The 27780-nt window shown below is 42.8% G+C and overlaps 1 protein-coding gene across 20 annotated transcripts in view; it reads right to left on the bottom strand.

Annotated features, from left to right (window-relative positions):
- The window catches only part of tacc2 (transforming, acidic coiled-coil containing protein 2), a 56076-nt gene that overhangs the window by 5322 nt on the left and 22974 nt on the right, over positions 1 to 27780 (bottom strand). For 10 of the 20 annotated variants that reach the window (XM_081724545.1, XM_081724549.1, XM_081724553.1 and 7 more), the window contains 11 exons: positions 22007 to 22288; positions 9986 to 10113; positions 7665 to 9132; positions 6366 to 6426; positions 5703 to 5961; positions 4834 to 4877; positions 4601 to 4710; positions 4321 to 4477; positions 3679 to 3792; positions 2852 to 2944; positions 1399 to 1464 (listed from right to left, as the gene is read on the bottom strand). In XM_081724545.1, coding sequence (XP_081580671.1) covers positions 1399 to 1464; positions 2852 to 2944; positions 3679 to 3792; positions 4321 to 4477; positions 4601 to 4710; positions 4834 to 4877; positions 5703 to 5961; positions 6366 to 6426; positions 7665 to 9132; positions 9986 to 10113; positions 22007 to 22288 — 2782 coding nt within the window. Of the gene's footprint in view, positions 1 to 553; positions 643 to 1398; positions 1465 to 2851; positions 2945 to 3678; positions 3793 to 4320; positions 4478 to 4600; positions 4711 to 4833; positions 4878 to 5702; positions 5962 to 6365; positions 6427 to 7664; positions 9133 to 9985; positions 10114 to 22006; positions 22289 to 27780 lie in introns of all 20 variants that reach the window. The other 10 variants (XM_081724551.1, XM_027029572.3, XM_027029574.3 and 7 more) reach the window with 5 other exon arrangements.

Raw genomic sequence — 27780 nt, 5'->3', positions numbered from 1 at the left:
GCTGGCACTGCCCAAAGTGAGATGGTTGGGAGGAGCTGCTTGTGGTGAAAAAGCACAGCTGTGATTGGGCCCAGGCCAGGGAGGAAGGGAAATCTGTGTCGCACAAGAAGAGGAAAGCTTAAGGCATGACCCATGTGTTAGTGACATGCTGGGACTACATCACAGTTAAAAAAAAGCAATATGTATTCAAAGGTTTGAATTATGATGATTTGCAAAACTATGAGAAAAAAAGATGTGGTTGTAGTCTAGTCTAGTCTACATTTTTCTTCTTCAAGAAAAAAACAACCAGTCCTAATTAAATTGGGGAATTAATTGTAAGACTAACTTCTCGATAAGCCATGAAAAAATCAGTGCTATATAACTCCACATGAGTAACGTATATAATTTTATAGTCCACATCAAAAACTTACACAGCAAAAAGCAATTAAAGAAGATATCCATGGTGTATTTATATTATGGAAGTAAGCAGTGTACATGAACATCAGCACTTCCCATCAACACTGTTTCACTAAAACAGTAAACGTTCAATGAAACGTCAGTTTAATGTTTTTACCTCTGAAAGGATTTTTTTTTGAAGGATAACGTGCCACAGCATGAGCCTGTGCTGTCACCCCGAGGGACAGCATTCCTCGGACCTCCCGTCTATTCAATCATAATACAGCAACACTGAATTCATGGCAACAAACACAACTGCTGATTAGAGCAGATGAAATCATCCTAACAGAAGCGAAAAAAGTTCTGGTTTTACAGAGGGCAGGATGCTATATGACAGGACCAAATAACATGATGCTTGGGGAGCAATATTGGATCTGGCTAGAGCGTTTATATGCCATTATATTATCCTAGAGGTCCACTGATCTCGTGAAGAGAAATATTTTCAGCAGGCACATTGTAAGGAACTAACCAATTTACTATGCACATAGCTTCTCTGAAAATGAAGGACATCTGGGCAGTTACACTCTGTGAAGCGTGGAAGAAATTATTTATGTAAAATGGTGAGGAAATGAGCAGCTTTGCAGAGATGGCAGAGTTGACTGGAGAGGTAAAGTTAAGACTGTAGTCATACTGTTTTTAAAGCCTTAAGCTTAAGATTTGGAGCAGTATAAGCATAAGTATAATACTAATATAGCCTACGATGTTTACCACTAGTTTTGCTTGTGATTTCAGAGAGTTTAATGAATTAGCTTTCATAAGCATACTGCATTATAGTGTGGCTTTATTACAAGTTGAGCTTGGTTAATTGCAAATAATTGATTCATCATTTTCAAGATACATTGGAGCAACTATGTAGAACCACTGAGCAACTACATAGAGCCACATCATTTCTGAAGACTTTACAGCCTGTGGGTGTTTTCCATTCCTCAGCCATATATAGTGTGGGAGGAAACTTGTTTGTACCTGTGTGAACTTAGATGTTCTTTGACAGATTTTGACCTCTGCCTGAGCGGAGCTGTCCACAGACTTCTGGGAATATAATCAGACCGTTTTACAAAGAGAGGAACACAAATTAAGATTGGGGAGGTGGAGGAATCAGTAATGTGGCAGTTCACAGTTAAGATATAACTGTGACGTGATGTCTGAATAATATTACAAAAATAATGTTAACATCTTATGGCTTTGCAATGTAAGGTCCAAATGGAAGTAGATGTATTATGTGATCTTCAGTAATGAGAGGAAATGTGAATATTGAGGTTTAGTGTAACTAGTGAAATCTAGTCTCAATCAGACCATCTAAATATAGGCATCATACACAAGGGAGGGTTCTGTTTGTAGTCAGTAGACAGAGAGCGAGGATAAGTGGGTTGGAAGGTTTATCTTAACATCTAGGTTATAAGATCAGGGAAGATGTATCGGTCAAAAAAGCTAAACTCTCTAGGAGTGACTGAGGAAGTTAACAGCGTCAGTAGTCTAGTCCTAGTTTGGACGGGGCAGGTATCTCTCATTCCTCTTACTTTAGCTGTGGGAGAAGCCGTGAGATTCAGGTGGTGTGGACTGGCCTTCTTGAGCCGAGACTGTGGAATGTGCGAGACACTTGTGAGCTTAGAGTGGGGATGACGCATGTGAGGCACACACTTGCATGTGTGTGTGTCCTTGGATCTGGTTGTGTATGACTGGCTAGATGATTATACTCCTGAGGCCCATTAATTTCCCAAATACCAGTCCAGTAGTAAATGAGAGTGTTGGTTACACTTACCAAACCTAATCAGTGAAAAAGCTAACCAATCAGCAAAACTGATCAAAGTTTATGATCATACAACACTATACTAGCAGGGTCCAGTTCAGACATACATATGGGCTGTATGTCTGCTGTATTCCAATGTGTTAGTGTCAATTATTCACCATCGGAATCAGAAATCAGCAAGAATGTGACAAGGAATTAGGTAGCAGAGAATAACAGCTCTTTGGATTTTTTACAGGAACCACATGAGTAAGCTGGATATTATGAGGAGATTCACAGCATCCCAAGTCACATTGATCATTGTTTCTATGCATCTCCTATCCAGGCAAACATGCAGGATTGTCATAAAGCTCTTCGAGAAGGCACACCTCTCTCTCTCTCAAGAAGGTGTCGGTTTAGAAGAGAACAGCACCAATCAAGGAGCAGGAGCCAGGTTAAAGATGTCACATGGAAGGAACCAACAGTGAATGTGGATGTTGGGTCACTCCCACAATGTTGAGGTAGTATATGGGTATGCACTTGCACTCACACGGGGGTGCAGTCAGAAAGAAATCATACATGCTTCCACACCTACATACTCAGCGCACTGCACACACCCTGCTACCGCAGATGCACTCAGTGCACACGCAGTCCCACACACACACACAAATATGCGCTGGCTCAGTGCAATACCTGAGGGGAAACAGTGGATAGAGAAGGACTCTGTGAGATGTTTTGGGCTACCTGCAGAGCCTCAATCCTCAGGGCTGCGAGTACAAGCTCCTCCTGGGCCACGGAGGAGGAGGAGGAGGAGGAGGAGGAGGAGAGAAAGGAAGCAGAGAGCAACGCGAAGAGAGAGGTCATGGGGTAAGGAGGGAGAGAGGAGTTAGAGTTCAAACTCTCACCTCTTATTTGAAATGAACTGACACATGCGCACGCACGCACGCACAAGTTCTTTTATGAACACAATCTGGACACACACACACAGTTGGACATACAATTGTATTGTTACACCATGAAATTGGGCTGATGTCAATTCCATCTCTCCAAAATCTTATTCACTGAGGTACTAAAACTGGGTCTGTAGACAATTGTGTTGTTAAGGTGAGATTTTTTGCATGACCAAATCAGATGGTACCTGAAATTCAGGCCTTTTTGTGCCGAGGTCGATTTTCTTACTGTTAGTCAAGCCTTCCTTATTCAGTCCACCTTATTTCACAATAAAACTACAGCTCCAGAACTGTAGTGTACTTCAGACTACATTCTTGGATTAACATCAGCCCTGAAGATTTTAAATAATACACACATTTAAAAAGAAAAGAAGTAAATGGAAGTCACAACAAACCAAACAACAAAAGGCAGCGAGACCAACAAGTGCACGGACAGGTGGAAAGAAAAGATGACAAAGCTGAATGGAAGCACTCACGCCAGGTCACCACTGCTCAAACACACACTGCAGCAGCTGAGGGGGAGGGGCTGGGTTGGGGTAGGAGGGGCCAGGCAGGTTCCTTTCTACACACCTGCAGTTTGTGGGCGAAGGCAGTGGGATTGGTCTCAGCCAGGTCAGGCTCCAGGTAGTTGATAGGGGCAGCTGACTCACTCAGCCTGTCTAGGAGGGACAGATCTGAGCGGGACTGTAATGAGGTCCAGAGTGGTAGAGGGACAGGAGGAGGAACAAGGTGTTTGGCAGTCAGTAAGGGGAAGCATGGACAGCCACTCACCAGAGGAGCCTTCTGAAACCTCTCAGATGGCTTTTTTGTTTGTTTGTTTGTTTTGCCTGTTACTTTCTGGTGGTACTTTTTTTTCTGTTTGGTCATAAAAGCAGACTCTGTATTCTGCAAATTGAATTTTAGATTTAACATCTCGTACGATTATTGCCATAATCAACCTGGCCTTTGTCTCCCTCTAGAGGCTGAAATGAAGACAACGCTTTAAATGAGAGCAAATTAAAGAAGCAGTGCGCCAACACCAAGACATAACCTATTGAAAATTGCTGGCCACTCCAAATAGCTTAGCTATTACACTCGACCTACACAACTAAATTAATTTCACATTCTCTCAAGAATTCTCTTTCATTAATGATCCAATGGTCATGTGAAACACATCTACATATGGAAGTCTTCTTATACATATGGAAGTCTTTTTATACTTTTTATACTGACCCCTGCATCTGGCTCGCTGTTCTGGGTGCAACTCAGGGGCTGGCTTTCCCTCTTTCGGTTCTTCTCCAAGGTGGGAGGGTCCGGGGCTGCACCTCGTGATTGCAGCACTGGAGACTTCCCTTCTGCTGAGATCTGTGCCTCCATTTCTTCAAAACTCCTACAGACAGATGGACCAGTGGCTTTATGGAAGAGGCAAAGATATATACTTGCGTGAAATTATGGGTTATTGGATGGTTGTAAACTGAAGGTTTGTGTGCGTGCGCGCGTGTGTGTGTTTTACCCTGTACAGGGGGAGTTAGGTCCTGAGTCATGCATATTGGAGCTTTGTTTTGAACTTTCTGTCACTGGGTCCAAATTTAGGTAGAGGGAAGGTTTTTGCACTGAGAGAGGCTGGAAACAAAAAAAACAGAGTGATCCATACACAATCAAATCCACAAAGTAAAACCCATCACACTTATCGCATCTGAATAACTATTCATTCTTATGATTCATGCATATTGTATTTTCACCTACCGGTGAAGATGTGCCAATCTTCTCCATGTATTCAATCTCATAGTCTGTAATTACAGAGGAGACCCAAAGGAGAATGAAAGAGGAAGCAGTGAATGATGTAGCTCACCACTGATGAGTGCATAAACACGACTACAGCATCGTACACAATAAAGCTTCTCTTTGCATCACATCCATTTTGGCCTCTGGACTTACGGTTATTCAGAGAGTAGGACTGTGTCACAGTAGTGCATTTGTGAGACATGTACATGAACAAAATCAAACACACACACACACACACAAACACATACAGAGGCACTGGGGTGAATATGCACACCCCCCGTGTGTGTTCATATACAAGCAGTGTATGCAGGCACATAACCATGGGCAGACGCATACACACTGATACACACTGAGTCACACATGTGACCAAGTTTTAATTTATACAGAGACTGAGGCACTTGAATGCTGGGACTCTTAGAAATCAGACATTGACAAAACTGTGTCAACCTGGGGTCATCTGGGCTTTCAGCCATAGTGCTATTATTGGCACCGGTAACATTGCTTCAGCGTAACTTTTAACATGAAACAAACTAAACTGGATCACCAGTACAAAGTTCTTCCCTATGAACCCAATGTGTTGGCCCTCACTGAGTTAAAAAAGGAAAGAAGATGCACTAGATGCATGTAAGATGGCCAGCACTATGCACTATCTAAAAACAAATATATTAATTATTCATTTCTTCTAATTCTCAGCATAGAAGTCATTGTACTTGTTAGGCATTTCTGCCTTTCACATTTGACCTTGTTCACCTTCCTCTAGTAACAAGCACACAAAGACAAAGACAGGCACACATGTTTTATTTCTCTCTCTCTCAGTTGCCAACTCTCACCATGGCTCCCTGCAGGTAAGCTACCCTCAGTGACAAAAGCTGTGAGGTCAGAGGGCTGAGGGAAGTCATGGACATCGGCGGTCAGCTCCACCTCCACATCATGCCGGGCCACCCACTTCTGGTTAGAGGAGGAAGCCAGTTTCTCTTCGTCCGTGGCGTGGTCCTGGGCGTGGTCGGCCATGGGGTCAACAGAGGGCTCCTGTGGCTGATGGTGTGTGTGTGGGATGGAGGGCAAGAGTGGAGGACACACAGGACAACACTATCATGATATGAGGTGACAACGAAGGAAAGACACAGATGTCATTCAGAATGGCATAACAACTCTGTGTGTGTGTGTGTGTGCGCGTGTGTATGTGTGTGTGTGTGCGTGCGTGTGTGTGTGCGTGCGCGTGTGTGTGTGTGTGTGTGTGTGTGTGCATGTGTGTGCGTGCGTGTGTGCGCGTCTGTGCGTGCGTGTGCGCGCGTGAGTGCGCGTGCGTGTGTGTGCGTGCGTGCGTGTGTGCGCGTGTGTGCGCGTGCGTGTGTGTGTGCGTGCCTGCGTGTGCGTGTGTGTGTGCGTGTGTGTGCGTGTGTGTGTGTGTGTGTGTGTGTGTGTGTGCGTGTGCGTGTGCGTATGTGTACGCGCACATACATGTTTGTTTGCTGGAGAAAATGTGGACTCACCTGAGCAGACATATCAGACACAGGAGATCTCTTTGGTGACCTCTTCACTCTAAAAGTGTTACTGTGAAGCAAGAAAGTCATTACAAAACTGAATATTTTGAGAATTTCTTCATTAACCAGAAAAAAAAGAATACAGTTTATAACTACATCAGTTTGAATATTAACTGGACTACATATTTTGGTGTATTTTGAGAGAAACATGATATGCTGCATAGTTTGTGAGACTTTGGTTAAAGACATATCTCTTTGTCTTGCTTTTGTAAATGTTTGGTAATATTGCCATTTAGTAACTTTAACAGGAATGTACAAGTCTACCAGACAATAAAGTTATCAGCAACAAAACAATGGAATGGATATTTGAGAACTTAAGGTTATGCGTTAGTAAGTGTCTAGGCTAGTATTTGCACAGTGGATGCCATTGTTAGTGTGTTATGAGTGTATGATGGGTGTGGTCCTGTATGATGTATGTTTCCTTGTAACCTGTTGTTTCGCTATATACTTGCATTTTTAATTGGCTTGAGCTCATGTGTTTAGCTACTAGAACTTAAACACCAATCACAGAAACAACAAATACATGCTTTGCGAATAAATAGAGAAAGACCATTATATAGTATACATTATTTTTCTAGAAGCAGGAGTAATACATTTTGAATACATGTTTCTCATTCTTATGATGTTCATTGATGCTATACAGTTTAATTCTAATTGCTTACTGACCCGATTAAGCGATAGATGTCCCTATTATATGATCAGCAATTGAATCTGAAGTCTGAATACATGAATATCATGAATCCCCCTCTCTCTAGCTCTCTCTTCCTTATTTTCTTACACTCTCTACCTTGCATACTCTTTAAAGACGTGGTGAAGTTAGGACTGAGGTCTGAGTTGAAGTAGGAAGTTGACCAGAAAGACAAATTAAATCATATACTGGAAAATATTAAAAAATGACGAACTGTTCTCAAAAAGCAAATGGTTATGAATGTTATCATTACTGGTACTGATTCATTCTATCATCTCTCTACTTACAACATACAACAGAGAGAAGAGAAACCAGTGGATTTCCTGTGATACATGAGAGCAACAGAGAAACAAATGACAGAACAACCCAGGACAAATAATCACACAAGCGCAGGCACACATGTGCACACACACATGCGCACACACACACACACACACACACACACACACACTCATAAAACCACCAGGTGCTGTAGAACACAATAAGACAAACATATTGCAAACTGTATTTTTATGCTTACATCAGACAAGACAATTACTCTACAGTGAGGTTGTACTTACGATTTAAGCGGCTTTTTCTTGTTTTTGGCTGGTTTATTCTGGTTGAGATCCTCCAGCTCACCAATGTCATTATCATTTTCATTGTCATTGCTGGACATTTCAAAAGATGCTGCTTTGGGAGGTGAATTTCCCATCTTATTGGATGACTTAAAGGGGTCAGTGGAGTCATCAAAGGAGTTTGGGTCAAAGCTGTAGCTTGCCCTGGACTGGCTAGGGGAATTAGGGATTCCTTTGCTTGAGGAGAAAGGGTTAAAATTAGGATCATCCCATTTGTTGGGGTCAAAGTTATAGGTGGCTTTGGGAATCAGGATGTCATCATTGTCATTTGACTGGAGCACAGCAGGTGCATTGTCTAGCTGCTCAGTTTGTGGTGGTGGGGCCTTTTTAATCCCCAGTTTTGGTTTTCGGAGGGGCATCTTGGCCCCTGGCTTTTTGCCCAGTTTTTTGGGAGGGAGCGGAGTGCTTTGGGGTGTCTCCCCAGTCTCCTCTGAGTAATCGAACTCCAGTCTGACAGACTGCCACTTGGTGATTGGCTGCTCCTCGATGTTGAGGGGTGGCTCTGCAGGAGGTGCAGAATGAGTGTCGGCAGGGGACTCCTCAGCAGGGACAGTGGGGCTTTTGGCTGTTTCACAGTCACGGGCAAAATCCACTTTCCTGCCCACGACAGGGGAGTTGGCAAGCTTACTGCCACCTGTGCAGAATGGGTCAATGTTTTCAAAGTTGTCTGGGTCCCATTTGTAGCTGCCACTTGGCGGGAAGGGGGTGTCCCCGTCAGGGACGGGTGGAGCCTCTTCCTGGGGTTGTGTAGCTGCTGGTGCTGAAGTGGGGCTGCTCTCCTCAACTACGGGTGGGGAGGTCTCCACTTGAGACTTGACTCTGCTTCTAAGGGGGTCTGCAGCACCGAGGCTGGGTACAGGAGTAGACTGCTCCTGCTCCTCGTGAGCCTGCAGTGGGCTCTCAGCATTGGGGGACGTCTCCCTCTTCTGCAGCTCCGGTGTGCTGGTGGAGGACTTGCTTCTAGGAGTGGTGCTCTCTGGGTTTGAGTTTTGCCTAGAGAGGGTCTTCTTTTTCAGGGAGCTTGGCCGAGGCTTTTTGACTCTGCGGAGGGTTCCTGGGGCACTCTCTGTGCCTATACTGAAGGACTCCGTACGGGGATGAAAGGATTTGTCAGGTCCTCCTCCTTCTCCAGGCCTGTCTCCAGTGCTTGAGCTGTCTAACTCCCCAGACTGGAGACTGAGTGAGCGGGTGAGGGGTGTGCGACTCTGCACGCCTGAAGGGTCTACTGCAGGCAAGGGTGGGTCTGCAATGAGGATATGGTCGAGGTTGTAAGAGCCACTGCTGGCTATGGGCTTATTTTCATCAAAAACAGTGGAAAGAGAGCGACTGGGAGGGCGGCTAGATAGAGGACCTAGCACATCACTGGCAGGGACGTCTACTGTAGTGGAGTTAGTAGAGTCAGGACAGGAGTCTAGAAAGATAGGAGGATAAAGGATGATTATTTTAAAGATTGTATGGTGGCAGCAAAAACATGCACAAACTCCACTCAGCTTGCTCCTACAATTGCATGTTTGAACAGAAAGGAATTATCTATAACGATACATGCATAAGGTTCTGTATTCTAAATTCAAAGTGACATCTAATAACAGCTATAAGGGCATGAATAGTTGTGTGCATGTGTATGTCGGTCCTAAAGGTGATTAATGAATTTCATTGTCCTTATGTTTTAATACTGCAGGACATTTAATTATGAAACTGTTATCATTAATATATCTTGTTAACATAATGTAATCCACAATTTAAAAATATAATAATTTTTAAGCAGCAATTTTCTTTAAAGCTCATTTTAAAGCTATTAATGGTCTTCTCATTATTTATAGTCTGTGTGCAGTATTCTGGATTTCCTCTAGAGGGCTCTAGTGACCGACCTAATTGCAAAACAAAGACCCCTTGTGAGTGAGCTACAAAATAAAACCCCAGTCCCTGACACATGTAGTCATTTGTACCTTTTTCACAATGTTTCCTATGGTACACTGTGGAATGCAGAATGGACCTCACTATGTTTTGATTTAATTCAGCAGATAACTACAAATAATACAAATAATAAGGCATCATAATTAAAAATACATTTCAATTTATTCCTCTCTGATCTATCTAATAAGAGCTGAATAGCCTGAAATAGCCTGAACCATCTGTATGTGCTTAGAAACAGACTTTACTTTATACACACTGGCAGAAGATGGCATTCTTCTTCTGTGCATGGTTAAATAAGTCCCTGTCTTTGTGCCTTTGGCCAGCCATAGTATGTGTTGGCCAGCACTCACCTGAGCCTCCGGATGGCAAGGGCTCTGGGCTGGCCTGGGGCTGTTCAGCTGGGGCCACTGGAGAAGTTGCAGTCTTCACAGGGGTCGTGGACTCAGGGGTCTCAAACGCACCATCAGAATCTGAGCTCCTAAACAGAGTTGAGGAGAAGGCAAGGCGAGCGTCAGATGAGCTGTATTGTTCTGTATCATTTAGCCGTGGCCACTGAATGATCATTACTGAACTTTGGGGCTTATGAGAGTAAGGACACAGTTTGGCATTAAAGGTCACACTCCAAAAAGGGAAAGAAACCATATCAAATCAGCACCACTTGTTCAAACGAGAAAACCGTGTGTTCGGTCTGGAACAGACGTGGAGCTCTGTCTATTCACATTTCAGTTTATGAGGAAACATCATTGCAGTATAACATCACTGTTCCCATCATAATAAGATGCCACCCAGAGACATGCGATTCAGTTTAATGGCCTGTTCGTTGGTATTGCTCCTTTCTCAGTGAGTGTTTCTGTCTATCTGTCCCTGGAGGATTATTAGCCGAAAGCTGGACATGAAAGCGCTGAGTCTGCAGCGAGGACACGGACAGTGCTGCATTCAGCCCCTGCCGACATGGTTCCCCCTTTTTCTCACATCCACCCTTTTCATCAGAATAAATCACAACGCCCATCCAGTACCTATTGAAGCAGCATCGCCAGAAGCCATTTGTAGTGTACCAACAAAAGGCGAAGCATGAGCACCTACAACCACATTAATAATCAATGCTTTACAATGCATGGTCCAGCATGTGAAGTGATCGAAACACACTGAGTTTTCACACAGAGGCTGGCGAGTAGGCAGATCCACATCCGCAGGATTCATCTGTGAAAACACAACCATCACTCACAAAGCAGCCTCTTCCAGATTCACCCTGACCCAATCATCAGTGCCCATCCACCTCTCACCTCTGCCTTGCTGGCCCGCCGGCAGCCTGGATCATGTAGTCATGTCGGGAGCTCCAGGTGATGCGCTCGAGAAGCCCCAGGGTGGGCTCGTCAGCATCCGCCACCCCGCCACCCCCCAGCAGCGAATCCCAGCCCCATCGCGCCCACTGGAATGGAGACAGAGCTTGCCACGCGCTTAGCGCCATCGCTGCTGCCGGGCACCCACACACGTACACACACTGCCAGCCTGTCAGGGATGAGCTCTTCTTCTCCTCCGCACTGCCCCTCCTCAGCCCTGTCTCCCTCTTGGCTCTGGCGCCTCCCTGGCCGGTCTCACACTGCCTTTTGTGTAGGATCTCGCTTCTTTGCTAGCTTCCTCACCGCTCTCCCTCTCTAGCTGAGGGCGGGCTATTTCGAGACTCTGTGCAGATAATCGCCACCTGCAGACTCACTGCCTCACTCTCTCTCCCCCTCTCTCTGTGTGTCTCTCTCTGTCTCCCTCTCTCATCCACACCTCTCTCTCTCTCAGGCTGATATTCGCCCAGCCCCCCTTTTCTCCTCCTGCCCAGCAGTGAGGCAGTTTATCTACTGTACTGTAAAAACACATATTTGTAAAAGATAGACAAAAGGTTATCTTCTTAAGCATCTAGTGCGGTACAGCACTTTCACTTTTACTTATTATAGCCTTCCTTTATCTTCCTTTGCTGTGCTGAATTACTAGAGCTCAGAGAACACAACCAGAGATCCTATAAACCAGTATTTGCATGCATTGTGCATGGTCTTGCTTCTGTCTATCCCATATGACCTGCAGGCATGACACATAAAACTACAAGAAGCCTTAGGAAGAAGCCTTAAGAAGCCATCGTCTACAATGTCAGAGAACTGCCTGGCTTCTCTGTGATAGGGCAAAGGGTGACCAGCAACCGTGAGTGTTCAACCAATCCAGAAGAAAAAGAAGGCCACTGTGATCCCAGCAGCATTTAGAGCTGCTGATTGAAAGGAGGCACAATGGAGAAGGAGCTGGGTTAGCAGTGAACAGTTCTCTTCCTGCTAGCTTGCCCGTGCTGGAACACAGTGCTGTCACCTAGCTAGAGCTCCTCAGGCTCACTGAGGAGAAGAGCAAGTCTATTGATTCATCCAGCACACATGCTCAGTTGCACACCCCACATGCACACCATGCACTTTGTCTGCATGAAAAAAAAAAGCAGTGGGGGACTTAGCAACATCTGTGTCTACTTACAATACACATGGGTGGGGTGACTTTCGAACATGTGAGATATTGGACCATTAAAGAGAGGAATCGATAGAGAGTAGGGAGAAAAGACGGGATGGAGAAGACAGGGCTAATAATCTCAGTGGGTGGTAGTATGCCTCAGGGCAGGTCATTACCAAAACTGGAGCAGGATGTGAAAGCCATCTCATCCCTACAGGAAGGAGCAGAAAAACAGGGTGATGTTCAGGGAAACCCCCAACATGTTTGCTTGGGGACCGTACCCAATAAAACCAGACCGAAACGATACAGGAAGTGATGCTTTCCTTTAGGCATTTTTAACAGTATTCGATGTTCATCAAGTAAATTAGATATTGTTATCTCCTAAGCAAAGCTACCAATGGTCTCACGGTCTCAAAGATGAGATGCATCATCTGATTTGGTTGAATTTCACATCTCTGCTGGACTGACGTGATGGTGTTTGACAACACCAGTGGAGTAATTAATAATTATCAACCATCTCTGCCCTTTGTGAGCACATTTCCCATATCCCTGCAAACAGACTGTTGCCATGGAAACTGTCCCATGCCATATGCTCCCTTGGGCACATGTGACAGCTTACACAAAATCTTGTCTGATCCCTTTTTTCTTTTTTCCCCCCTCTCTTAAACACAGGCACACATGTCCATACACACACACACACACACACACACACACACACACACACACACACACACACACACACACACACACACACACACACACACACACATACACACAGCCTACTTACATGCCATTAATTAGTCATTCAACAGTGTAAGCACACAAAATGAGAGACACTGAAGGAACTCATGCTAAGGATATAAAGCGTTGATTTATTTCTGAAATATTTGCTTCTATGAGCTGCAGCTCTGTATTACCACACTTATGTTTCCCTTGAGTACCTTAACACCAAAGGAAACATTTTTCCCCTGCACGGTATTTCAAATCACAAAGGCTCCTCTGAGTAAAAAGAGCTCCAGAGTAAAAAAACACATCATAAACCCTGGTTCACAGTTACATTTTCCTGGAAGCTTGCATTCAAGTGCTAATATGGAAGAAATAGAAGCAATTACTATAGCTAAATGCTATTGAAGCCCCACGTGAAATTAAAACTGGTGCTTTATTTGAAAACACAACATCTCCACTCACTGCTGCATATTTGCACCTATGACAGGTTTTCTGTGAGCGTGTGGATGACAGGGTAGCATAGAGTGAAAGGTAAGTGGAGATAGATTTAGCAGCAACAGGCAGAGGGAGACAGAGAGAAGGCAGACAGGGGTGAGCCAGGCTGGGCCGGCCCCGTCTGCCTGGAAACAGGCAGCCTGTCTGGCACAGACGTAAGCCCAGACCCGGTGCCTAACAGAGAGCTGCAGCCATGATGTAGACCATGCTGCGGGCGCTGGTTAAACAGAGCCTGCTCTGGCTAGAGAGACAGAGAGGCACATAATGCCCTGGGAGAACAGGGGAAACGGACCACACCTGCAGTCCAGCTCAAGCACCAACCATCATGAGAAGCGCTAAGAAACATAAAGAGCCAATACACTTATGCCTAAGAGAACAAGCTCCCTTGTCTTCGTCTGGATGAGTTTTATATTTAAGATATCCATTAGCTTTATTCTGATGCGCCTCTCACTGGGAAGGAGTGTCGGACGACAGCATTTAATGTATGATACAACTACAAACCTATTTTGTTGCTATATATATTTAAAATTGATTTTAAACTAAGGCAAAAAAAAAAAGACAAGAAGGAACTGCAGCAGTGAGAATATCAGAAGGATGGACAACCAGAAATACTTGAGAGATATTTCATTCTGTGTATAAGCATGAGAGATCAAGGGGGGGCGGACAAAGAAGCAAAACAGGAAGGAAGAGGCTGCTGTAAGGAAGAGATCATGAAGGAGGGCGTCACTGGCAGGGATGCTGGTCTTCCTTCAGCTGGCAGGTTAGCGCCACACCAAGCTAGGAGGAGGAAACTGCTGTCCTTTCATACCTTTCAGCAAAGATTCAAATGCAACAACGTCCCAGAAACACATCCGTCTCCACCAGTCACCAGTAATCCCTTACTCCCTTACATTCCGGACGCATTCTACCGCCTGTCCACTTTGGGAATGCTAGTGATGTCGTCCTGTCACCTTGCAAGCTTCACTCCCACTTGGCATCTGGCACTAGTGCTTCCTTCCTGTAGATGCCAACTCTCAGGCCGATTCTGCTTATACATGTCGTTTATCAAGAAGACTGGAGCTAATCAAGAAATTCTGATAGATATAAAATTGTGTCCCAAGAACAAGAGAAATCATTTTAACAACCTGAGTTTCATAGTAAATAAAAGCAAGACATACCTGTACAAGCACATAAATCAGAGCTCTGCAGACACTTACACTCAGGCTTCCTCTTGACGGACACTATGATGCAACAGCTCCCCACACTCAAATCATTCAGCTGCACTTTCAATATTTCATGTGTTCCATATGCCGTGCACCAAAATGCTGTAGCTCTCCTTTCTGAGGTTGTAAGCAGATAAGTAGGAAGGACCCATCACAAATATAAGCAATGCAATATCATGGTCATGTATGTAGACCACATAAGATCAGAGTTATATGTCAGGCAAGTAAGATCATGATCATGTATGTAAGCTACATAAGGTCTAGTCATACATAGTCATACATAGCCATGCTAACATGATGACAATATGCTGTAACATCAAAGCTCCATGTGCAGCTCATTTTGACAAATGCTTACCATTATCTTAGCTGATGAGTCATAGCATTGACTAGCACACACAGGTAGGAAGACTTTATTGGTTCACAATCAGTGGGAAAATCCATACTGTAATACATTATTGCTAAATGGCCAAAATATACTGTAAATAGGAAAGGTTTTTTCAACAACCAGCTGGTCCTTAGGAATCTGGCTCACAGCAGTGATGTGGATAAAATTTAACTATGTGTCAACCATTAGTGTATTTTTAGGGGGAAACCACCTGATCAGCAAGGCTGCCCAGGTTCTCCAGTTAAAGAGAAACACACAAATCTTTTCCACCATGCTTTCATGTGATTGATCAGCTCTGCACAGATGTGTTAACACCAATACTGCAGCACAGTAGGGCATTCAGAATCCTTCCATAAAAGTGATCGTACTCCAAACAGCTTTACAGATAATCCCATCTCTGTTCTATTAAATCATTATAATGAGGATATAGCTTCTATGAGGTGTGACAGCTGGGAATATAGCTGAATGCTATCAGGATTGGGACTGAAATAAACTCATCTATAAATTGTAAATGTGTGTCATTTTAGTGTAAACATAATGCTACTGTGCAACAAGATGCTGATCTCTCACAAGTAAATGCTTGTGAAAAAGGCAAGTAATGCTGCTAGAACACTTGGATAGAGTTTCATAGACATTAGAGCACAACTCATGTAGGCCAGCCTACACACACTCTTTTATGCAACAAACAATAGTAAGTTGGTGCAACCTTCAAAACACACGAATGAGATAGCAGAGAAGACAAAATAGCATTACAGACAAATAAAGAATTCTAAAACCTCAAGGAAGACAGAATCAGATAATAGTGGAAGAGATTCCATTAAAAAGCATTGGAGACGGGTTTTTTGCTATGTAATGCTTCAGTTCTGTTAATATCATATTTGAGCTACGGTAGACCCAGCGGGCCTAGAAGACTTTGAGACAGCGATGAGATCACTGTTTTACGTTTAAGCGCCCTCTCCCTAAACAAAGAAGAGCACTGTTTCAAAGATACCCTCTCTTACAATAACAAAGTGGAGGCTTGAGGGAGGAAGAGGTCAGATGTAAGTTACCCAATACGGATTTATAGACAAAACTCCTGATGCAAGAACCAGCAGTCCGTGGTTACATTTTCCAGCTGATAATACAGTCTGGAGAAACAAAGCCATGGCCATGGAATCAGTATTTCCCATTTGGTCAAGGGAAATGTGCTTAAAATACAAGCCAGTGGTTTTTTGAGCAAATAAACTTCTGAGTTGGGATGAATTAGGACTTTCTGCCTCCTTCCAGTGTCTTGTATGTTCCTAGCTATAACACATTCTGGAAGAATTGCAGAACTCATAACAGCTAGGCAAAACTAAATAGTCTCTAATCTAGTGAAAAGCATCACTGTGATTAAGTTATTTATTTTATTTATACACTGTCAAATAACCTTCAAAAATCTGCATTTGTTGCAATTTCTTAGCAACTCATTATTATTACCATCATTTTTGAACATTCAGAAACTTTGCCTAAATACAGCTTTTTAGATCAGAAAACAATGCTTATCTTCAGAAGTTCACAAAGAAAAGCTTTCACTGCATATGAAATCACATTTCAGGGTAAATACACAAGTGTATATGTTTTAAAAATCCATGCTCACCACAGAAAAGAACAACCTTCTACTCTTGTTGCACAGGTGTACCAACATTATATAAGAATACGATATGGTTGATATGGTTACGTAAGCAGACAGTAAAGCAAAAAGATTCTTTAGCCATGGCTGAAAGAACAGCAGTACCTGGTGGGAAACTGTGCTTCCCTTTTACTTGAAGTGACATCTCAGTGTGCATCAAGGCCTTTAACTTTCACACAATCCACTGGTTAGCGAAATACTGTGGACCTTACATAATAGATCAAAAAACTAGACAGCAAAGCATAGTGAGTGCCTGCAGTAATCCCCGTCCAGATAATGCAATCATGGAAATTCACACTGCACTCCCTTACTAATAAATGCAGTACATATTTATGTACTGTGTACATTTTGTGTCTTTTTCGCTATGTCTCGCTATGTCTCTCTCTCTCTCTCTCTCTCTCTCACACACACACACACACACACACACACACACACACACAGACGTATACATATAGTTTATATGTGTGATGCTCATCCTCGTTTTGTCTCCCCAAGCTGTGAGGGACATATAACCCTCTCTGAATGAATAATCTTTGCTTTGGCTCCAAATGCCCTTCCCCCCTCCCCCGCTCAGTGTTTCATTTCAGCATCGTCACCAGCTTTTTCTGTCTTGCCTCTGTCTGCCTTTCTCTCGCTCTGTTTCTGTGTATGTCTCTCTTTCTCTCTCTGCTGCGGTCCTGCTCTCCATCCCCCACAAAAACATATTCTCAAGCATGGTGTCCCCAACCACCAGACCTGGAGACCCAGACACACATATATACACACACACACACACACGCACACACACACACTCACACAGATACACACACACTGTGCTCATTTCATGGCAGCACATATGTCACGCGAGCACAAACAATGACATACTATTGATATAAACATGATGTCATGCCCATTAGCTCTTAATCCATCACAAAGCATGAACAACTGCAAACGGTCCCAATGATTTCTGCTTGCATGTGTTTATCCCCCCTTTTGCCCTGTTAAAACCATCTCTCCACACTGGAGAAGAGCAGCTGAGCATATATACGCGTACACCAGTTAGCACATGTATGAGACAGAAGAGCTGAGCTGCACAATTAACCAGCACAATTCCTATAGCAGCAACAACAACAAAAACAACAACAATGAGATCATCAGGACCCTCCCCCTCCCGTTGCTTGCCTGTCCCTCCCCTTCTCTCCTCTTTCCTCTGCTCTTCTACTTTCCTTTTCGTTCCACTGTATCTCCTCTCCAGCCCTCACTCACATGCTCTCGGGACGTTCCTGAGGCTGACAGGGGACCTGTCCCTGCTCACTGGACTCCACTGCTCCCATTCTCCGCTATATCCGCATCCGCCTGCTCCCTTCCGCCCGCTTCCTCCTGGTCCTCCTGCACCTCCTGCACCTGCACCTCCCCTCTCTCCTCCAGTCGTCCTGGGGGGAGACGGGGGTGGGCAAGCGGAGGCTGGTGCCGGTGGCCGTCTGCGCTGCAATTGATCGAAACAGGGTGAGATGGCATCGGGGGCAGCCCGCTCGGCCAAACGCTCAGCCCTCCGCGGCCGCCCGTCTCCGGCTGGCTCTGGGCGATCCCCCTCACCGAGGCTCTCTAAGGCTCCGTCCCCTCGCTCGAGTGCACACCCTCTACGTATTAAAGGGAGGAGGGTGGGAGTCTTTCGTATGCGCCACAACAGCACAGCCTTAAGGGTAGAGATGCGAAGCGGTGTGCGACGACATTAAAAAAGACGGAGAAAATAAGACGGGGGGGGGGGGGGTGGAAGACGATGCTGGCTCTCTACACTAGCACCTCCCCTTTCTCAGTCTCCATTCAGAGACATCCTTCATCCCCTGTCTGTCTCCATCTCTCTCGCTTTCTCCTGGGACTGGTTGGGTATAAACAGAAAAGCAGCTTGTCTCTATCTGCTTGAGCTCTGGTGCCTTATCCGCACATGGAACGCAAACAATAGTGCACACCGAGCCGAGTGACGCGACACATCCCCCACCACCTTTCTCACTCCCTCCCTCCCGCTCTTAAACCAAGACACACACACAGTTACACCTGATATTTAGTATTTAACACAACAGATTCTCTTTATCACTGCTTCTTTCTCCAGTCATGATCTTATTTCCATGACTTGTAAAGAGATGATCTGGAAAAGATAACACAAAGGAACTATGTGTTTTCACATAATGGAAACTCCTAGCTGGCCCTCAGTGGACAGACAGCTCCAAAGCAAAAGGAATTTAACAATAGACCCTGAGAAAGATTCCTCTTTGTTTGTGTGTGTGTGTGTGTGTGTGTGTGTGTGTGTGTGTGTGTGTGAGAGAGAGAGAGAGAGAGAGAGAGAGAGAGAGAGAGAGAGAGAGAGAGAGAGAGAGAGACACACACACAGAGAGAGAGAGACCCTTTACTTTCTTATTGTCTTAATCTAAGCTCTAAAACACTAATATGGCTTTAGTTTGATTTAATGCTTAATCAGGCATGACAAAAAAAAGAATAAATTACAAATCGAACAATCTTGATGACAGTATCACTTACAGGCATGATTTCCAGTGGTGTATCAGTAAATCACAAATATAGGCAACATCACTGCAAACTTATTTACCTTATATACCTTTTCCAAGGTTCTACATTCTTATGGCAACAGCATGAAAGATTTACTCTGTATCAGGACAGAAAGAACTACCATGATCTTCTACTAACAGCCATTACCAAAATGAATTCTGTTAGTCCCAAAGGAACCAAGGGAGACAGACCGCATGGCAGATCTAATTAACTTGCACTCACACTAATCAGGCATTTCAAAATGTGGTATTGAAATGACAAAGCACATGAATGGAGAAACAGAGCAGGAAAGTTAAGGGTCGCAAAGAAGGACAGAGTATAGTATATCTGCCTACAGGGTAGACAGCAGCTTTTCCAGGTCTGCTCAGTTCATATAGATTTACAGCAGTAGCTGTGGGACTTTGGGACAATGTAGTGGGAGTCTGAAATCTGAGGATTATCAATCTATTGTTCACTCATGGGAAAGCAGAACAAAGAACCTTTCACACAAGCATAGTGCTACCTATTCGCTTTCAGGGCTGGCTTCACCAGCGCAGTGGGCTTTGTGTTTTGGAATGATGAAAAAATAAACCTGAATTCAGAGCTCCTAATACCAGGCAGATGCAATGTAAACTGCCAGCACAAATATCCCAGAGCAAATAAATGGCACAAATCTCTTTAATCCCATTCTCTATACAAATACATATGACATATTTGCTGTTTAGAAACTCAAAGCTTATAGAAAACACATTTCAGCTTCCCTGCTATATGGTAACCACACTAGTTCATGGTTCAGACACATTAAATTATGTGGTACTTTCTGTTGTTTCAACCCACCATCCCATGAACACAAATCCTATGTCGAAATGCACACCAATCAACGCAAATTTCAGTACAGACTGAAATAAAAAATATCAAACACAAAAACCACAAGAATCTTTATGAACTGTATGAATTTAATTTGTTGATATAACCTGTCATTATAGCATATTGGCTATCTGTCTTTGATCTTTTTAAATATGCAAATACGCAAGAAGCAAAGCATCAAACTGGGGAAGAGCTTTTTATTTCTACGCATCTAATACTATGAAGATACTCTCTTTACATATTCAGTACTCTTTTATTATATATCTATTATATCAAACGTATGCCTTCTGGCATAATACTGCCTACCAAAAACTGGTAGGCAATATATTATCAGTATAAAATGTATATTGAAGTCTACACTATAAGCTATCAGAAAGAAACAAAATTTCTTGTTTCTTCCTGATAGCTTCAAGTGTATACTTCAATATACATATATTCAAGAATCAAAAGAACCTGAATTCTTGCTGTCTACACAGGCATGACCACCTAGCATGTTTACAGATAATAGCCATACTGCAGTACAGTCTTTTGGGTGCTGCTTGGGTTTTGTAGACAGAGGGAGAGGGCTCAGCCCCCGCTTCTCCTAATGGAATATTTATGCAGCAATGGTGCAGTAGGTATTTATGGGCATCAGTGGCCTGGAAGATGGGTTACTTTCAGTGGGACAAATCCCAGTAGGCTAATGTTCATCTGAAAGGTTTTTTTTTCCTCCCATATTGCAATACTTTGAAGGTAGTAGGCCTAAATCATACACTCATCGTCAATAAAGACAAGAAACAAATCTATAATTTTCTGTTCACAATGAAGGTCATCAAATTATTGTTCTGCTAGTTGACCGTCATCCTTATAGTTTTGATTATATTAGTTATTTGCTTTGTTTTTATATATTCTGAAAGTGTACAATGACATAGCAGGTCGTACAAAAGGCAATTTCATGACAAAGCTACGGAGGAGTTAAGAAACAGCAGATAATTTTCAGCAGCTAAAATCATGGTCGCTATGTACTGCAGATACTGCAGACCTAAGCCTGCACTTGCTCATTTATTACAGCAGTGGGCATCAGTGTGCAAATCCAAACTAGTGGCAACCATAGACTGTATATACAGTCTGTGCAGGTGCAAGGCAGGAGCACACTCGCCCCCTACCGTCGGAAACAGGAAGTACATACAATGTTCTGTCAACGTGGCTGAGTCATCCTGTCCTCCATTCAAACAAAGGCTTCATCTAAATCCAGAGTGATGTCATAGCTTAATGAACAAACACACAGCAAGGAAATGGTTCATCTATGACAACAGCACTATACACAGTAAGCACTTGTTCCTAATAAAAGTGAAACTATTTTAATCTATTTATCTTCAATTATATCTTATGATGTTAATGTGGGAATAGAACCTAATATTTCTGCAGTATTTATAAAAATATGAAATATTACAAAATAAAAGTATCCTAAAATCTGTACAGTACAGCTAGATCACTAGTGTGTTGTCTCTGCTATCCACTTGGGTTTTGTGAAATTTAGAATGTGCATAAGAAACTCCCACCGGCCCTATGAATCTCTCTGACAGATGCATTACTGTGTTCTTTTATGAGAATGACTTTCATCAGTAGGGGGATGGTGCTAAGGTTGCAGTAAGAAACTAAGCCTTCAGTATAATCTGTCATCACCACTCATTAGCAAGGAAAATCTGCATTATACAGATGGAAATAATGTCTCTCTTAGTGGTGATTCACACAGAGACCGCCTGTCCAAGTGTTGTGTTTTTAGATAGGTAACCAGAGAACAGAGGGAACATAGACCAGGACTCAGCACTCTTAGGTGTGCATTGTTTCATTATCCACGTGCAGTGCATGCACATGGGTGGTCAACTTAATAGCTTCTCTTTTTTTAGCTTGCACATCTCCTCTATAAATAAAGCACTTTTTGCTGAGTATCAATGAAATTAGCTAATCTGAGGTTAAATGGAGTGAAGGAACAGCTGCAGTTGCATGTATAAATCTCACCAAGGAACATCTATATCTCTACAGGATAAAAGGTAATAAAGCAGCATACCTGACTGGAGGACTCAGGTCCTCCTGAGTCCTGGAAGTGTCCTGCAATTGATCAAGGAGAGCTGCAGCAGGGCAGGGCTGATCAGGATCAGAGGGTGGAGTGGGATGAGCAGGCCCAGGCTCTTGGGGAGCTCTCTCTGGGGGGGTGGGAGGTGGGGTGGGGAACTCAGCGCTGTCCTGGAGCAGATGAGCGGGCAGAGCAGGAGAGAAGGCGTGCTCCTCTGGAGGTGGGGGGAAAGAGGGGACACACTCACTGCTTTCAGCTGCTTCAGTCAGTGGACACCTGCAGACAACACCACAACACACCACCCACACACACACACACACACACACACACACAGGAGTAAGAGAACAATGATGATTATGAAATTACAGGGGAATGGATAGGCAAGCCTAAAATACAGTGCATCATCAGCCAGCTTGGTTACAAAACTAAGATAAGACAAGATAAGATTCCCTTTATTGATCTGCATGGGGGAAATTCAAGTGATACGGCAGCTACAGCATACAAAAAAAAATAGAGTTAAAGGTAGAATTACAATAAAATAAAGTAAAAATAAAAATTATGTGGACCATTCCTATATTATTCACATTTGCTCAAGTGCCACCCCAACGCCTAGTGATATACTATATATATATATATATATATATATATATATATATATATATATATATATATATATATATATATATATATATATATATATATGTGAGGCACGTGTGCCTGTGTGCATACACGCACATGTATTTACACACATACAATAATAATAATAGTTATAATATAACAATACCATATATAGCTACAGGAAAATATATATTTAGAATAAACAATATATACACATATACATGCGAGTTAATGATTAATAAAAAGTCCGGTAAAGTAGAAAGAGGAGAAAGAGGCTCTTGAGTTATTTTATGAGGAGGATGCTGGTCAGCATGAGAACACACTGTGTCCTCAGGTATTACTAAATAGTCTGATTACAGACTATGATTTGCAAAATTAATTTACAAATCTGATTTGCAAAATTACTCTACAAATAAGAAATGTGGCATTGTTATTTCTGTGAAACTGTACATCAGCAATGACACAGGCCAGAGGGAGCTGGCAAAGGCCCAGCTGAATGTTATCAGATATGAGCTCTGATCGCACAGCCAGTGTGGCAGAGGGGGCTCCAGCTGCTCATGGCAGGGGTGTGTCTCCTGCCAGTCTAAAAATACACCTCAATCAGCAGATCCCACCATCTCAACATCCCCACTCCCTCAACAACTGCACATAGCACAGTACTGGCCTGTCAGACACTGTACAGCCCCATACAACCAGACCAACTCCGCTCATCAACAGAAGGACAATTACGCTGTACGTAGAATATTCTGCTGTGACATTTCTGAGACTGAGTTTTATATTGTGGCATAAGGATGGCAAGAATAAAGGAATATTGTGGGAAAAGGCTAAATAGCACAGTTCTCTCACTCTGTCTCTTTCTCTTTGACATGCACACATACACAAACACACACGTACACACAATTACTCACAAACCTAGACTCTCACGCACCCAGAGCAGCTGTATCCTGAGAAATGGGTCTAAGGGCCCGCTCAGCGTTTAACAGCAAACAGACCGCAATAAATAACGAGTAGCTGAAGGAGCTGGCATTTAGCAGCTATAAAACAACACCAGTGCGAGTGCTGTGTGCTGCAGGCATTCTTTCCCTACTCCTCCAGAAGCAGTCACTATTAGCCAGAGTGACTGAAATTTAGCAGCTAATTGCAGTGTGGTTTGGTTTAAGAGCCAAGGCCCACAACATGAAGAAATTTTCCAGCCAAGTTTTTCTAGATAGTGATACTACTGTTTTTTAAAAGAAAGTATGGTGGGAGAGAACACAATGTACTGAACTTTCAGTCCCAGTAATTAGGCTACTGTATCCACCATCAATCACCATGGAAACAGTTACTCAGATACTTTTCAAACACCCAAGCTGGTTTCTCAGCCGGTTGTATATTTTTCCCCAGGCTATTCTTGCTGTACTTACACATGAATTTGCTTTTTCAGAATCCAGCATTCACATGTCCCCAAAGGGCACAGAGTTAGTCAGAACTTATAGTAAAAGAGGCATTAACTGTTATAAAGTTATATAGCATATGGTAACTTATTATATATTATATTGAGGCAGAAGAATGTGAACTAAAGATACTTTTTACAAATTTAAATATTTTGACCTTATTAGTACAATTTTATTACCCCAAACAATACATATGAATAAAAATGTTATGCCAAATTACAGAAGTGCACGTCAAATAATCCTTATAACTTTCCAAAGTATCTTAACAAATTGTAAAGTTTCCCAAAAGACTTTGGCAGGTCTAAGCAGATTAGAGACAAATTACTACCATGAAAAATATTATTTCTAGGCCTGAGGTTGCACTGTAATGACATGACATAAATTTATAACACTGTGGAAATTCTTTGATTTTCTATAGACTTTGGCAGAAGCAGATTCTAAAAAATTACCAATCTTGAAAAGGTCCATTGAATGCAAAGGTTTATATTCATGTCAAATATTACAGGGAAGATATGCTTCAGTCTGTCAAAGTTCAGAGGATAGTTGCTGAGGAGCATTGAGGAGTGTTGTCTTTTATTGATTTTGCTATAGAGAGTGGTCCATTCAACTCTGTCAACACATGCATAAAAAGGAATGATCGGATCACATAATAATGATAATTATCTGACACTAGAAATAAGGCAGATGGGGGGGAAAGATGCCAAAGAAACTAGAAAGATGCCAAAGATTTGTGCTTCTCCACAACAGATTTACTCATGCTCCAACACATTCCCTCCCTCCTTGACTCCTTAACATACAGTACCTCCCACCACCCATCTGCTGGGGTCAGCACACACAGACTGTAATTAACAATACTTAGCATACCGAAGAGTCTGTGTACAGCAAACTCAGAACTTACCAAGCTGTAGCACAGATTCCTCCAGGTCAAGTGAATGGAGAGGAGAGCATTGAGAATGGTCTCTTTAGTCACTCAAAATACCCCAGACAGCCTCTTCATGGGCCTTCACCCTCTGTGTCCCTATTTCTCTCTTACTCTCTCTCTCTCTCTCTCTGTGTGTAACACACACACATGCACCCTGACCCGTTCACACTGTTCCAGAGTGTGCCCCTGTACTGTGCCTTTTGTTCTAAACTGACAGGCTTCTAAGAATGACCTCATCAGAGGGTGTTGGCACAAATAGCAAACACATATGTGTAGTAGCACACTAACACACATGCACACACACACACACACACACACACACACACACACACTCATGCATGCTGCCTAAATTCCTTGTGGCCCATGTCTAAGGGAGAGCCAGACAGTGCCTGGCAGCTTTGGACTGGAATAAGCTAAAGCTACTCTCACACTCCAGCACCCAACACCAGTAAGCACCAAATGTGAGCTAACAAGCACAAAGAGAGAAGACAGAAATCCAGACAGTCTGTCTCTCTGGTCTCTGCCGGGTCTTCCGCTTTCATGTGCTGACTCAAAAGCTGTGACTGACAACCAACAAATGCTCTGTTCACATACAGTGGTGTGAAAAAGGGTTTGCCCCCTTCCTGATATCTTATTTTTTTGCATGTTTGTCACACTTAAATGTTTCAGATCAACAAACAAATTTAAATATTAGACAAAGATAACACAAGTAAACACAAAATGCAGTTTTTAAAAGAAGGTTTTTATTATTAAGGGGGGGAAAAAATCCAAACCTACAAAACCCCCTAAACCTAATAACTGCTTGGACCACCCTTAGCAGCAACAACTGCAATCAAGCGTTTGCGATAGCTGACAAATGAGTCTTTTAAAGCGCTGTGGAGGAATTTTGGCCCACTCTTTTTTGCAGAATTGTTGTAATTCGGCCACATCGGATGGTTTTCGAGCATGAACCGCCTTTTTAAGGTCATGCCACTCAATCAGATTCAGGTCAGGACATTGACTAGGCCACTCCAAAGTCTTCATTTTGTTTTTCTTAAGCCATTCTGAGGTGGACTTGCTGGTGTGTTTTGGACCATTGTCCTGCTGCAGAACCCAAGTGCGTTTCAGCTCGAGGTTACAAACAGATGGCCGGACATTCTCCTTCAGGATTTTTTGGTAGACAGCAGAATTCATGGTTCCATTTACTGCAGCAGGTCTTCCAGGTCCTAAAGCAGCAAAACAGCCCCAGACCATCACACTACCACCACCATATTTTACTGTTGGTATGATGTTCCTTTTCTGAAATGCTGTTACTTTTATGCCAGATGTAATAGGACATACACCTTCCAAAAAGTTCAACTTCTGTCTCATCAGTCCACAGAGTTTTTTCCCAAAAGTCTTGGGGATCATCAAGATGTTTTCTGGCAAAACTGAAATGAGCCTTTATATTCTTTTGGCTCAGCAGTGGTTTTTGTCTTGGAACTCTGCCATGCAGGCCATTTTTGCCCCGTCTCTTTCTTATGGTGGAGTCATGAACACTGAGAACACTTACTGAGGCAAGTGAGGCCTGCAGTTCTTTGGATGTTGTTGTGGGGTCTTTTGTGACCTCTTGGATGAGTCGTCGCTGCACTCTTGGGGTAATTTGGTTTGGCCGGGCACTCCTGGGAAGGTTCACCACTGTTCCGTGTTTTCGCCATTTGTGGATAATGGCTTTTACTCTGGTTTGCTGGAGTCCCAAAGCTTTAGAAATGGCTTTATAACATTTTCCAGACTGATAGATCTCAATTACTTTGTATTTCATTTGTTCCTAAATTTCTTTGGATTGCAGCATGATGTCTAACTTTTGAGGATTTTGTGGTCTACTTCACTTTGTCAGGCAGGTCCTATTTAAGTGATTTCTTGATTGAGAACAGGTGTGACAGTAATCAGGCCTGGGGGTGGCTAGAGATATTGAATTCATCTTACCAAAGATATGATAAACCACAGTTCATTTATGTTTTAACAGGAAGGGGCAATCACTTTTTCACACAGGGCCATGTAGGTTTGGATTTTTTTTCCCTTAATAATAAAAACCATCATTTAAAAACTGAATTTTGTGTTTACTTGTGTTATCTTTGTCTAATATTTACATTTCTTTGATGATCTGTAACATTTAAATGTGACAAACATCCAAAAAATAAGATATCAGGAAGGGGGCAAACACTTTTTTACACCATTGTATGCTGTGCCTGTCAGGTTTAACAGCAAGGGAGAGTAGAATGAGCAAGGGAGAGGATGAGAGAGAAAGTGTAAGTCAAAGAGTAGTTCATCATAGTAGTTAATCATAGAAGAGTTTGAAAAATAATATGGAATGTACAAGTGCTGCACTAAACGTTCCTATCTCTCCCATATAAACCCAACAGGTCAATGAAGTGAAACTGAGACTTGCCTGAATGCCTGAATGTCATCAACTTCTACAAACTGACTGTATCTGATTGCTGTCTTGATTGCTCAAGTGAGTACTTCCACTGTGTAATAAACGATTACACATGATATATCCATCAATATATACCTGATATATCTTCTACTGAAATGGAAAATACACAAGATATCTTGGTCGTGTCCAATGAAACATGAAAAATCCACTTAATATACTATTGAGGGTGTAATATCAGGCATAACATAATTTAGAGTTACTTGTATAATAAAACACAGAAGCACCCACAGTACTTTAAAATTGTGTTTTTAAAGTCCAAGACATTCAGCATAAATTGCTTACAATCAGGTATTAAATCCTATAGCATTCACTTTAATAACCTTTAATAACCACATACTAG

This window comes from Electrophorus electricus, chromosome 12 (genome assembly GCF_041902795.1).
Source record: "Electrophorus electricus isolate QZ-2024a chromosome 12, ASM4190279v1, whole genome shotgun sequence".
NCBI lineage: Eukaryota > Metazoa > Chordata > Actinopteri > Gymnotiformes > Gymnotidae > Electrophorus > Electrophorus electricus.
This window is presented reverse-complemented; position numbering and strand designations above follow the sequence as displayed.